Source organism: Triplophysa rosa, linkage group LG9 (genome assembly GCF_024868665.1).
Source record: "Triplophysa rosa linkage group LG9, Trosa_1v2, whole genome shotgun sequence".
Lineage (NCBI taxonomy): Eukaryota > Metazoa > Chordata > Actinopteri > Cypriniformes > Nemacheilidae > Triplophysa > Triplophysa rosa.
In genome coordinates this window covers 21,573,630-21,585,505 of record NC_079898.1, presented here as the reverse complement: position 1 = coordinate 21,585,505, position 11,876 = coordinate 21,573,630, and the positions used below count along the sequence as shown (strand labels likewise).

Genomic DNA, 11,876 nt, shown 5'->3' with positions numbered 1-11,876 from the left:
GCGACGTCACATACTTTATAAATATGGGTGTATTTGAATATTTTGGTTGTTGGCTTGTGTTGGAGAGAGTGGTGATTTACTGGCAACCCAAAGCTTTGTTACATTTTTACATCTGATAATAAAACTTCTGCTTAATTTTGGAGAAACGTCTCAGTACAAATTTTTGAACATGCAGGACTGCCTTTAAAGTCCAACAATAGTGCCATGCTCTGCAGATGAACTACAGGAAAGAATATTTCCTCCGGATACTCCGATTTTCCCTTAATGTCCAAAGATATGCAGGTCAGCTGAACTGGAGACTCTAAATTGTGATTGTCTAAATGTTTGTACACAATATGATGGACTGACTGCTTTAACAGGGTGTTTCTTTGACTTTGGCCTAGATATGATGGGATAGGCTTCAGCTCTCACCGTGACCCTTTATAGCATAGTCAGTATAGAAGATGGATAGATGGACAAATGTATGGGTTTTACACATTTAAAATGTTTTGAGATAATGCTGTTCCAAAGGTATTTCATTCAAGATTTCTATTGCCATATGTCATTTTTACCTTGTTTTATTTTCAGGGTAGAAGGACAACTGACAATAAATGAATAAAAAAAATCATTTTTGATTTTATTATTCAAATAAATTATACAGTATTTAAATATTTCATTTTTAAGCTTTTTATTGCATTAGGTGGTGATGTTATTCTTGTGCACAAAAAAAAGATGAATCAAATTTAATCTTTGAGAGGTTGACTTTAACCTGAAGATTTCACCACTGAACACTTATCAATCACTTTCTTGCACGAACATCTCTTGCGTTTCAATATTTGGCATGCATACAATTTTCGACAAAATTTAGTGCTTTGACAGAGCTCAGAGTTTGTAAATATTGGCAATGATTTGCAGATGCCGTGGAGATGCTCACTTGAGTTTTAAATAGCAGTAATCAGGAGCTTGATTGCAGGGATAAGAGTTTGTGAATGCGTTTTGTTTTTTTGTTAAACCACAAGCAGCATTTTGTGTTGTTTACTTTTTTGTGTTAAAAACATGTTTTGATTAGGGGTGGGAATCTTTAGGCCTCTAGAAAGTCAAGGCTCAATCCAATTCCAGAACGATTCTTAGTGTGTCTCAATTTTAAGCGACAGTCAGGGTAGGGGCACAAATTTTCTGCAAGTTAGGGCTTGTTGCCAGATTTGACTACATAATCATAAAAGCCATCCCTAAATATACCTGCTCTGATCTACCAATAGAAATTAAATAAATGGGTGTAATATCTTGGTGTCAGAGGCTCTGTGGCTTCTGGTGAACCTGTTAAATTCAATTCAGCAACAGTGATTCTATTGCAGTCTAAGTGTTGAATGTACAATTCTAAAGAAATCTCTGTTCTAGTGCATATCTCACTTTAAACATACAGACATGTACACTGTGGTTAGTCATTAAATTCGGTTCTAAACCCACCTCTGCAATGACCGTTTTACATTTTCATGTGCTCCAGTCAAGGCTCATGAACTCATTATATGTGAAAATAGAATTTTTGAAAAAATATCACAAGACTCAACTTGGTACATTAGCCCTGTCTCTGACCTTTATGTGATGAGCCATTGAGAGGGAATGAAAAAGTCCAGACTCTGCGTTTGTGTTAATTGGATAGTTCAACCAAAAATCTTTTTTACTCGCCTTCATTGTTCCAGACTCGTGTGAAAGTGGATCTCTCTCGTTGTTTAAAGTGGCCATAACTCCGACAGTTTCTGCATATCTCATGTTAATCTTGAGTCCTTACAGAATAGTATCGTACCCTTCAAATATCCGTAGAGTCTTTAGTTCGATCCCATTTATAAAAGACAGATACAGCTGTACGATTAGTTACAATATGAAAACATACGACGCGTGCGGAGGGGGTTTGGGGGTAGCGAAACTAAAGCATGTGCGCACCCATTGCCAACAAAACACAGAAATATGACTCACCGCGTGTGGTTCATGTCCGGCATCTTTTAGAGTAACGAGCTGCAGCTGCAGGCCTACAGGGATTAACAAAAGTTGTTACGAACCGGGATTTTCATGTTCGAAAAAAACTTTTCAACTATACAAACGCTGGGGGAGTGTATCGAGCACGGAAATACTACTTCATACGTCCAACTCGCTTTTTGACAAGTTGACCCTGTCAAGCATGAGAAGACAGCACGTAACATTGTAAATAAGTCAGAATGCATGAAACACCACTGCATGCCCCCTTTAAGGAAATAACAGATTATAAGAAAGTAATGTATGTTTGACCATGAGGTTGAATAAATTGTTTGTTTGAGTGGTCTGTAACTATGACTGTCCTTTATTTAACCCTCTCTATGTAGCATTTATAGACTGTTGTTCTTTCATCTCATGCCTTTCATTTCACGTAATGTATTTCATGTATTTTCCAGTCTGAAAGGGACGTTTATTTACTCCTGTAACTAAATAACATGCCATTTATACAACAGACGCATTTTCTTCAAAATAATAAAACTAGCCATACTCATATTAGGCTACAAGCCCTGGATGATGTCTTGATGCTAACACCAGTTAGCTGAGGTGAGCGAATGCGATGTTTTCTTCCAGCAAGCAGCTGACGTTAGCATGCCCGCTATTTCTCAACAGATGGTTCTTAAACATATTCCCTCCTCAGAGCCGTCTCTCCATTTTCAGCTCTAGAAGCGATGTTTTACCTCGCCTCCCCTCATCCGTTTCCTCTCCGGCACATTTAAACTTTCCGAAACGGTATATAGCTGCGCATTTGGACATGATGTGGTTATTGGAGTACCTGGTTTGCCGCTTTAAGGCCCCCGTCCTAGCGTTTCGTTCTGTCAGTGATTCATGGCTATAATGGCTGTAATCCTGTGACTTGCAGACAGATTCGGCCCACCTCCGTCGGGTAACAGCCCAAGCGTGCGGAGGGCAGGAGAGAACAGCTGTACATCAGCCGTTCATTTCGTTCGCGTATAGCGACATCATTCACCTCGCTGTCGAGCCGAGCACTAAACTCTTTTACCGAGTGTGTCACGCCTGCCCAAGTGTATAATCGAGTGCTTGGCTGACTAAACAGGCAATACAGCATGTTTGGAGGATCGGCCTCTTCATTTTTGGGGGGCTTCTGTGAGCCGTAACCTCGTGTCACGTTTACAGCTGGGATCTTTGACGTAGAAAGGGCATCTTTGGTGTGCAACGTTAAAATGTTTGTATTGCATCACTTGCATTGCATGATAATCTATTGATGATATGCAAGACATCCTGATGCAAATACAATTGCAGCAGATGCAGGCAAAGAATGTTATTAAATGTTTACGTTAGCTTGAGTTTTCGTTGCAGCTTTGTAAGCACAAAATGGCCCTAAGAATGAGGTAAGGACCCTATTTATATTTATGCTGTTGTGGTTACACAAGGAGCAAACCGGAAACCTCATGAATCCAGCATGGATGCTGCTTTCAGACAAGCTTCTTGTTTTCTGAAACTTGTCCTGGGCAGGGAAATAGCATTCAGAGAAATGGTTCTCTTTTTGTATGCATACCTTGGCTGGCTGTGCGCTTATTTAAATAGACATGCCAAACGCTTTCCTTGTTAAATTATTCATACACGTTTGCCTCCAGAAGCTCGCTTTCCTTGCAGCAGAAACGGCCAGTGATGGCAGCTCATTATATCTGCCGGGAGAGGTGTGCGTCAGGAGCCCGTTTGACCCAATTTACTGCAGACTTATGTCACCAGACCTTCAGACCATCACGTGGATTAGAAAGAAAAGTTTTTGTAATCTGTTTTGTAAAGGTCTTTAGTTCGCAGTGGTGACCTCTGATTCACCTCATTCTGCCCAGAGAGACATACACTCTTGGCTTTGGTCTCTTTCCTGTCTTACGTTATACTCTAGGTTCATTTAAAGAAGCATCTTTATGTAAGTGAATGGAGGCTGACCTTGCTGAACCATATTAACAGTATTTTTCTGAAGCTATAAGCCAGGTATGAATTTTTATTTATTTGCAATTTACATGGAAAATGATTTGATGAATGCAGTTTTTATAAACAGGGCATATAAAACAGAATTTTCTTTTTTCATTAATAAAAAACCTCACAGCCTGGCAAAAACATAATGTGCTACTTGCTGTTGGTAACAAGTGCAGAATTCTATAAAGCATTTTATTAGGCACAAATGTGTTTGTTACATTACATTATTTCATATTATATATATACTGTATATATTATATTAATATATAAGTATATTAATTCTATATAATTTTACTGTATATGCAGCTGCGGAAAAAATCAAGAGACCATTTCACAATTATTTTCAAAAATTGAATTTACTATTTATAGGTATGTGTTTATGTAAAATGATCCTTTTTGTTTCATTCTGTGAACTACTATCAATACTCCTCCCAAATTTCAAGTAAAAATATTGTTTCTATTTGCATTTATTGGCAGAAAATGAAACCTCGAGAAACCTGTCAAAATAACAGGTCTGTATTTTTTCAGATCTCAAATACAAGTTCAGGTTCATATTCACTTTTAAGCAATACAACTTTTAGGAAAAGTTCACGTTATTTTTTTATATAAAAAAAGTTCTCATTTTGGAACCAAACTCTTCATATACCTGTATTCTTGGTGTGAATGGGCCTTTAGAGTAGCAGTAGACTACTAGCATATAGACGACCTCAAAGCTAACAGACACGTAAAATTTGCAGGTGCAAAACTCTCAATATGTCATTGCAAGACTTGATTTTGTTTTTTTCCATTATGATAAACACATCTCCTGTGATCATATACCCGTGTGCTGTGTACAGCTCGCCATATGCAGCAGCAGACACCTGAGAGCGTCTCCTGATTGTTCCCCGTACAATCTGAGCTCGCACGCATGGAGAAGGGCAATCAGTCACAAAAACAGATGTGTTTGCATGTTCTACATCATGCGGGGCAATAATCTCGCAGCCTGCTGCGGCGTTACCACCCGCTATCCGGGAAAACAGTGACAAATCGTCCGAGCGCAAACCGAATGAACGCTCTTGTAAAAAAAAACAGTTGATTAGTTTCTTACAGAGTTGGAAGGTAACGGAGTGTTTTTCTTTTGTGTGTATTGATATGCAGGGATTTTATATGAAACTATAAATTAATTCCTGGAGCTCACAGGTTTGATTCCCCAGGATTTGAGCCTGAATGCGCCGTCTGCCCAAATGCATAAATGTAAAATGTGTTGATTTGTAAACTCCTTGCACAGACATTTCTCATTTTACACTTTTCCGTATGTTGTGAGAATATCTTGGTGTCACATAGGTGTATTTGTGTGTGTTTCAGTCACTCGCACGGGTTCTGAATCCCAGCGACACAATGTAAATATTTCATTTTTACTGCTGTGCTGCGGCTCCAAACACATTATTAATTTATAGATTTGAAACTCCTCCAATGCTTCCTGTATTTGAAAAACATCTTCCAGCAGCTTATGAAGTTCTTGTCTGAATATTGCTTATCATGCTGGCACACCCTCTATCCCTCGCTCGGGGATAAAGGCTGGAATTATAAAAGCCCTGTTTGTGAAATTGCACCTCGACAGTCAGGCATTAGCTTGAACGGTTCTAATCATTCGGTTGCGGTGCTAGATCAACATCAGCAGAATGTAACTGGATTTGCGAATGGCCTTCAAGCAGAGGTCTGCTCTTATTTGAATGAGCCAGTAATGTTTGATTTGTCATGCACGGTGAAATCGTGTTGGTGTGTGTTGGGGTAGCGTGTTATATAATGAGATTACGTCTATTAACTCTGTACTTATTACCTTTTACTGTTATATTACTGTATTTCATGTTACTTGCCTGTTTAATTTAATAGTTGAATAAATAATTTGCTGACAAATACGATTAAAAACTTTAAACGGTTTTAAGGGTTGTTAAAGGGATAGTTCACCCAAAAATAAAAATTCTGTCTCACCCTCATGTCGTTCAAATCCTGATTCTTTCATCTGTAGAACATAAAGGAGATATTTTGAGAAATGTCTTGTGGTTTTGTGTCCATACAATCATACAGTGTCGTTTGGCCACCAACATTCTTCAAAATATCTTCTTTTGTGTGCTGCAGTAGAAAGAAAATCATACATGTTTGAAATGGTAAATAATGAAAGAATTCTCATTTTGGGGTGAATTATCCCTTTAAAGATGGGAAGCTCTGCTTTCTCGTTTGTATTCTCTTCTGCTGTTTTGACGTTCTCGCCCCAGTCCCTCATTTTCCTTCCCAATCTTTGCCTTCTATGCAAACTCCACTGAAGTTAATGATGCAGTACGGGGACATTTCATCGGTGTCTTAACGATCTCTCTTTTTCTTATTTTGGTTCCCTGTGTGTAGCGACACGGTGAACTGGTTCTGTGTGTGTCCCTCCCTTACCTCCGGCAAGCTGTGCCAGTTCACCGCCTGCGAGCGAAACCCGTGCGCGCGCGGCGCCACCTGCGTCCCTCAAACGCTGCTCGAGGCGGCGTGCCTGTGCCCCTACGGAAGGCAGGGTCTCCTCTGCGATGACGGTAGGTCTCCCGTAAGAGTTTCGTGACTAGATGCCGATTTGTAACCGTGGAAATGTGATGTAAGAACATACAAGCCAATGTGGCCAGGGGGCTTTCGTTTGATATTGTTACATCTGACGTTTGTTTCCCTCGTCTCCTGTGCACACACCTCCATGAGGTTAGACCCACAGGTGATAGATTGAGATGTTTTCCCAGGAGTTTTGTTTAACCGATGCCTGATGCAAGCTGAGGAAATATCTTCCAATTAAATTAGCTAACTGCTCTACAAACTCGCTAAACAGAAACCGAGCTCGAAGGCTTACGTGTGAATGTTTTGAGGAGAACAGCCAGATCTGCAGATCGCTAGCTTGGTTTTACCACAAGCACTGACCTTTAGAGGTGCTTTCAGGTAGATGAGCACACCAAGTTCTTTCAGTTAGGAACCGCTATCTGTGAAGTATTTTTTACAGCCTGTGTAATGCACGTCTCTTCCTAGCTTTACTTTTGCGGCGTTAAGTCAGCTAAACTGAAATATCTGCTTGCACAGATAGCTCTTAGAGGGAAAGGAACTGCCTCTATTTTGCTGTAATCTAATTGGGTGGTGTGGTTTAAGGACGCATGGCACGGCATGCCAGGCGAGGCTTCCAGACGTCCCTACACCAGACAGCAGAGAGCCTGATGCCAAATAGAGTGTTCTAATCTTCCACTGTCACACCGAGTGGGACCGACATTTACATTTAAAGCCTGATAACAGCAGATAACATCAGTCAGTATTGATTACTAGCCAAGACCTCCTTGCCTCTGGGAAGTCGCTCAACTTTGGATGTGCTGGACTTCTTCAAATAAGTCGAGATTCATTTGGATTCTTGTGTTTTCTGAAATTATGCGTTACATTTAGAACGTATATATTATTAAAAAAGCTGCAGTATGTAACTTTTGCCTCATCTCTGTTTGAAACAAAATGACAGGTTATTCATTGACTACCATAGGAAACATTTTTGTATCTTTTTTTGTTTAGATTTTTTTACAAAATGAAATATTTTTAAGAATGTAGGAAAGCAAACAATTCTGGGGTACCTTTGGCTATACCATTTTATTTTTTCCTACTATGGTAGTCAATGGTGTCCCAGAAGCGTTCAACAGAACAAAGAAGTTGAAACAACTTGAGGAGTCATGACAGAAGTTTAATTTTGACGCGAACTATCTCTTTAAGAATACAGACAAACAATATAAATGGAGTGGTGCAGGGATGACGTATTTTTGTAGGCCGACCCAGAAGTTAGTGCCACACGGGTTCCCTCGACCGAAAGCCTATGCATTTTTCCCATATACTATTGGAAGATCGCAAAAAATAAGATCGGTGTTAACAAAGTTTGATGATGTTTATACATTTTGTCTTTAAAGATCATCTTTACAAATGAACACAACATTTGTTACTTTTGAAGGCTAAATACAATCACCACCAGAAGTAAAAACCTGACATGAGGCTATAAACAGACTACACTACAGCTGCTCAATATCAACATCACCACCAAGCCTCCCACAACTTTTCCAAACTTTATTAAAATCGTGTTCCCTGGTAAGTAATTACTCCGTGAATGAATCCTCATCCACGTTTTTAGAGATTTGTGCCCATGTTGCATTATTTGTGAGATTTATATGCAAAATGACGTCCCGAAGGAAAGTCACTTTTAGCAACATGTGAGCAACTGCCGTTTTTGTAACCGTGAAAATCACGAGGGGGTGTTTTATGTCAGATGAAATGTGAAAATATTTAGAGGTTTTGTTAACCACCGACCTTATTTCAGGCGATTTACCAAAAACAAATAAAAAACCTGTAGACTTTGGGGCGATGAAACCGGAAGTGCTAAAATGCGTCATCTGAGGTACTCATGCAGATGGAATTTAGAGTTCAGATTCCCTCTGTTTACATCATGCTAACCTAAAATCGATACCTAAAATATCTTACTCTTACTGTTTTTTTTTTTTTAAACACGCAAACATCATGTGACTTATTTGTGTGACTTTACATGAGGAGATTAAAGAATCCTCTATGATGCTTGTGGGAAGCGTTTAGGATCAAACAGATTTGGTGAGGAGCTGCTCGCACGCATGCATATTTTTGTGTTTATTTATTTATTTGTTTCTTTTCCCTGTTTATGTGAGGTAAGAGACTGAAATCAAGAAAGGCAAAATATCTCCAGGTCCAGCAATCACAGCTGAAAGAGCACTATTGAATCACAAGAACCTCATAAACAAAGGGCTTTGGACTAGAAAGAATGGAAATAAATGGATGATGTGTCACCTGTATAAACTGCCAGTGAGTTGGAAGTTGTGTTTACTTGTTTCTTTAGACACCTCCAGCAACAGAAGCAATATAATACAGACAACCTGACGCGGTGCTTTCACTTGGAATATAAAAGCTATAAGTCGGTCATCATAGGTTGATTTTGCCAAAAAATGTGGACACTGTGGTTCTGTGGCATTATTAAAACACGGAGCATTTAAAACAGGAAACCTGTCTGAAAGCGGTCATTGTTTTTTAATGTAGTTTGATGGCACCTATCAATGTTTATATGGGATTCTGTATATTTTATTGATTTTTTATTAGCACTTATATTAACATGTAAACTGTACATAATTTATGCTTTTAAACATGTAAAATTTTGAACGCTTTTGTTTCTGTGCTTTGGCAATGAAAAGACTCTATATCTATAGGTTGGAGAATTATGTAAATTGTATCTTTGGAAATAAAATAAATTAGACTATGGTTAATAGTCCCAAAGATTACCCAGAATATCTGATGCTTTTAAAATAGTTTTGTAAAACTATTAAGGACAAAAAAAGTTTCACATAGGCCATTATGTCACATTGAAAGTTCAAAATATACATTCAGCCACACGAGTCGAGTCCATCATTAGGCACTGTGCAAATAAACCGTGACAAGGTAATATACGTGCAATTTCAAAAGACATCAATAATTCAAGGGGAGAAACAGAAAGAAGAACTTCAGTGCTGTTCCCACAGAAATCCACTGAGAGGCTCTGCAGACTGTACAGTTCATAAAGACAAAATGAGGGGTGGAGAAGTCTTTCGATAGCACATTTTTAGTGGTGGGAGTGACCAATGTGGTGATGGTTGAATGGCAAAAGGAGTAAGGATTGAAGTTTAGGAAGTTTTTTGGTTTCTGAAATAATTTTGTTTAAAGCGCCAGGTTAGGTTTTTGAAAATATCTCATTGTACATTTGGAGAGTTAAATAGTGACGGCACAAAATTACAACAGTAACTGTTATCAGCAGCATTTTCCCAACATGAAAAAATGCTATAGGATTCAGAAAATGGATTGTATGATGCAATATCACCATCTTGTGGCCCCATCTCAGACAACTGCTTATAAATTCACCTCTTATCAAATTTACATAATTTGATGTTTTGCACTGCTTTTTATGAGCCTTATTCTCATATTCCCAAAAAGAGCGATTTTTATGAGTTCCAGCTAATACATGATGAGACTATAAGATTCTATATTTTATTAACTTTCATATTAGTATTTCAAGTACTTTTCGTTAACTTTATTTTTTATAATTTTATGAATCCACACGTAATGTTATGTGTAATATATTTAATGTTAAAGTTTCTGGCAATGTAGAAACTTTTTATCATGCCAATAAAGATTTTGAATCTGAATCTTGTGGCTCCATTTTAGACCGTTGCTGATCATTTCACCTTATAGTAAACGTACATTATTTTTTGTCTACTAGTTAGTGCACTAAACACAGCTTCATTGGATTTAAATACATTGTTTAAGCAGCATAGTAACCATACTGTACCTAGATTTGAACCTGCACCTTTCAGACCTGATCTTTAAGCATTAGCTTACCATGAACTTGTTTTGTATTGCACATCCATTTTCGATTTATTTATATATGCATCACATTTCTTTTCAGTTGTCAACATAACTCGGCCCAGGTTTACTGGACTTGATGAATTTGGATACTCGTCTTACATGGTTTATCCTCCTGTTCCCAATATGAGCCATTTTTATGAATTCCAGCTAGAGCTCACCTTCGCCAATAATGCCTCGGCTTTGAGAAACAACCTCATTCTGTTTGCCGGGCAAAAAGGACAAGGTGAGTCAAAATGGGAATATTTTCTTACGCTCTTCTGGTTGTCACGCCGTCTCTCTTTGTACTCTTTGACTGCAGTGCATCCCATAGCACTTGGAATAGAATGACTGTCTGGGTTCATAGCAGTACGCCTGCAAACAATTTCCCAGCACCAGCGGTGGGGTGCGAGAGGTCGTGATGGAGAAAGTGAGGCTGGGAAATGATATCGCTCAACAAGGAGATGTTAATGGAGGAGCCCCTGTAAACATCCAGAATCCAACAGCAGAGACAAATTGTCGCGGTACTCAATGGGGAAAGATGATTAATATTATTAGCTGGTATGAGAGGAAAAGCTATGTCGGATGTTCCTTAAAGTGACAGTCCCCTCAAAAAATGATGTGTTTTGCATTTACACTTTCTCATTTCTCCTCTGGTGTTTGATGGAAGTGACTCATAGGGGTTCAAAGGATCTGAAGATGAGTAGGCTATTATGACAGAGCTTTCATATTGTTGATGCTTTTAATAGATTATACCAATAAACTTGGTGAGGATTATAAAAAGATCTTTTGAAAAGCAGTATTAAATAAAAATGCATGTATAATATATCATTGCTGTTCTTCTGAAACCACAGATGTCAATTTCACAGTTTTTTTAAGAAATGGGAAAAAACACTACTTTTGATGATTGAATACTTTTTAATACGTTTTTATTGGCTTGATATTTCCAAAACCCAATGACAAACATAAAGGGTGACTAATAATAAAGATTATGAAAATACAAGGTTTCAGAAAGACATATGATCTTTTACACCTGCAAATGTTTAACTGAGACAAAACTATTTTCAGATTTTCTTTGTTAACAATCAAACCATAGAAATTGTTCAATAGTAACCAATCCTCGTCCATAACAAAATCACAAATCATCTGTCTAAAGTTTCCTGGGCTCTGACAACGGCGGCGATTTATTTTAAGGTCCGTTTCGGCGCTTGCTAACTGACACGTTACCGCCGCGAACATGTTTAATCAAAAGACAGGCAGCCCGAATAAAAGCGTAAGAGGGCATGAATCTTCTTCACTTCACAGAGTGTCTCTCGGGATTACAGTTTAGGGTGATTCATTGAGGGAATGAGAGAAAGGGACAGCGCTGTGAATAATGAAGCAGTTGTCAAGGGAGCTGCGTGGAGCGCTGGGGAACGAAATCAAAAAGAAGGGATCAGAGAGGATGAGAACGCAACCGTTCACCTGATTGTTGGACGGATAGAGCATTAGACCCATCAGTTCCGAAA

General features: G+C 38.6%; 1 protein-coding gene across 1 annotated transcript in view; it reads left to right on the top strand.

The window, feature by feature from the left end:
* eys (eyes shut homolog) overlaps positions 1-11,876 on the top strand; it is a 212,093-nt gene that overhangs the window by 194,751 nt on the left and 5,466 nt on the right. Inside the window, 2 exon segments of the mRNA XM_057341382.1 lie at positions 6,334-6,506; positions 10,433-10,615. Of these exon segments, the coding sequence (XP_057197365.1) occupies positions 6,334-6,506; positions 10,433-10,615 (356 nt within the window).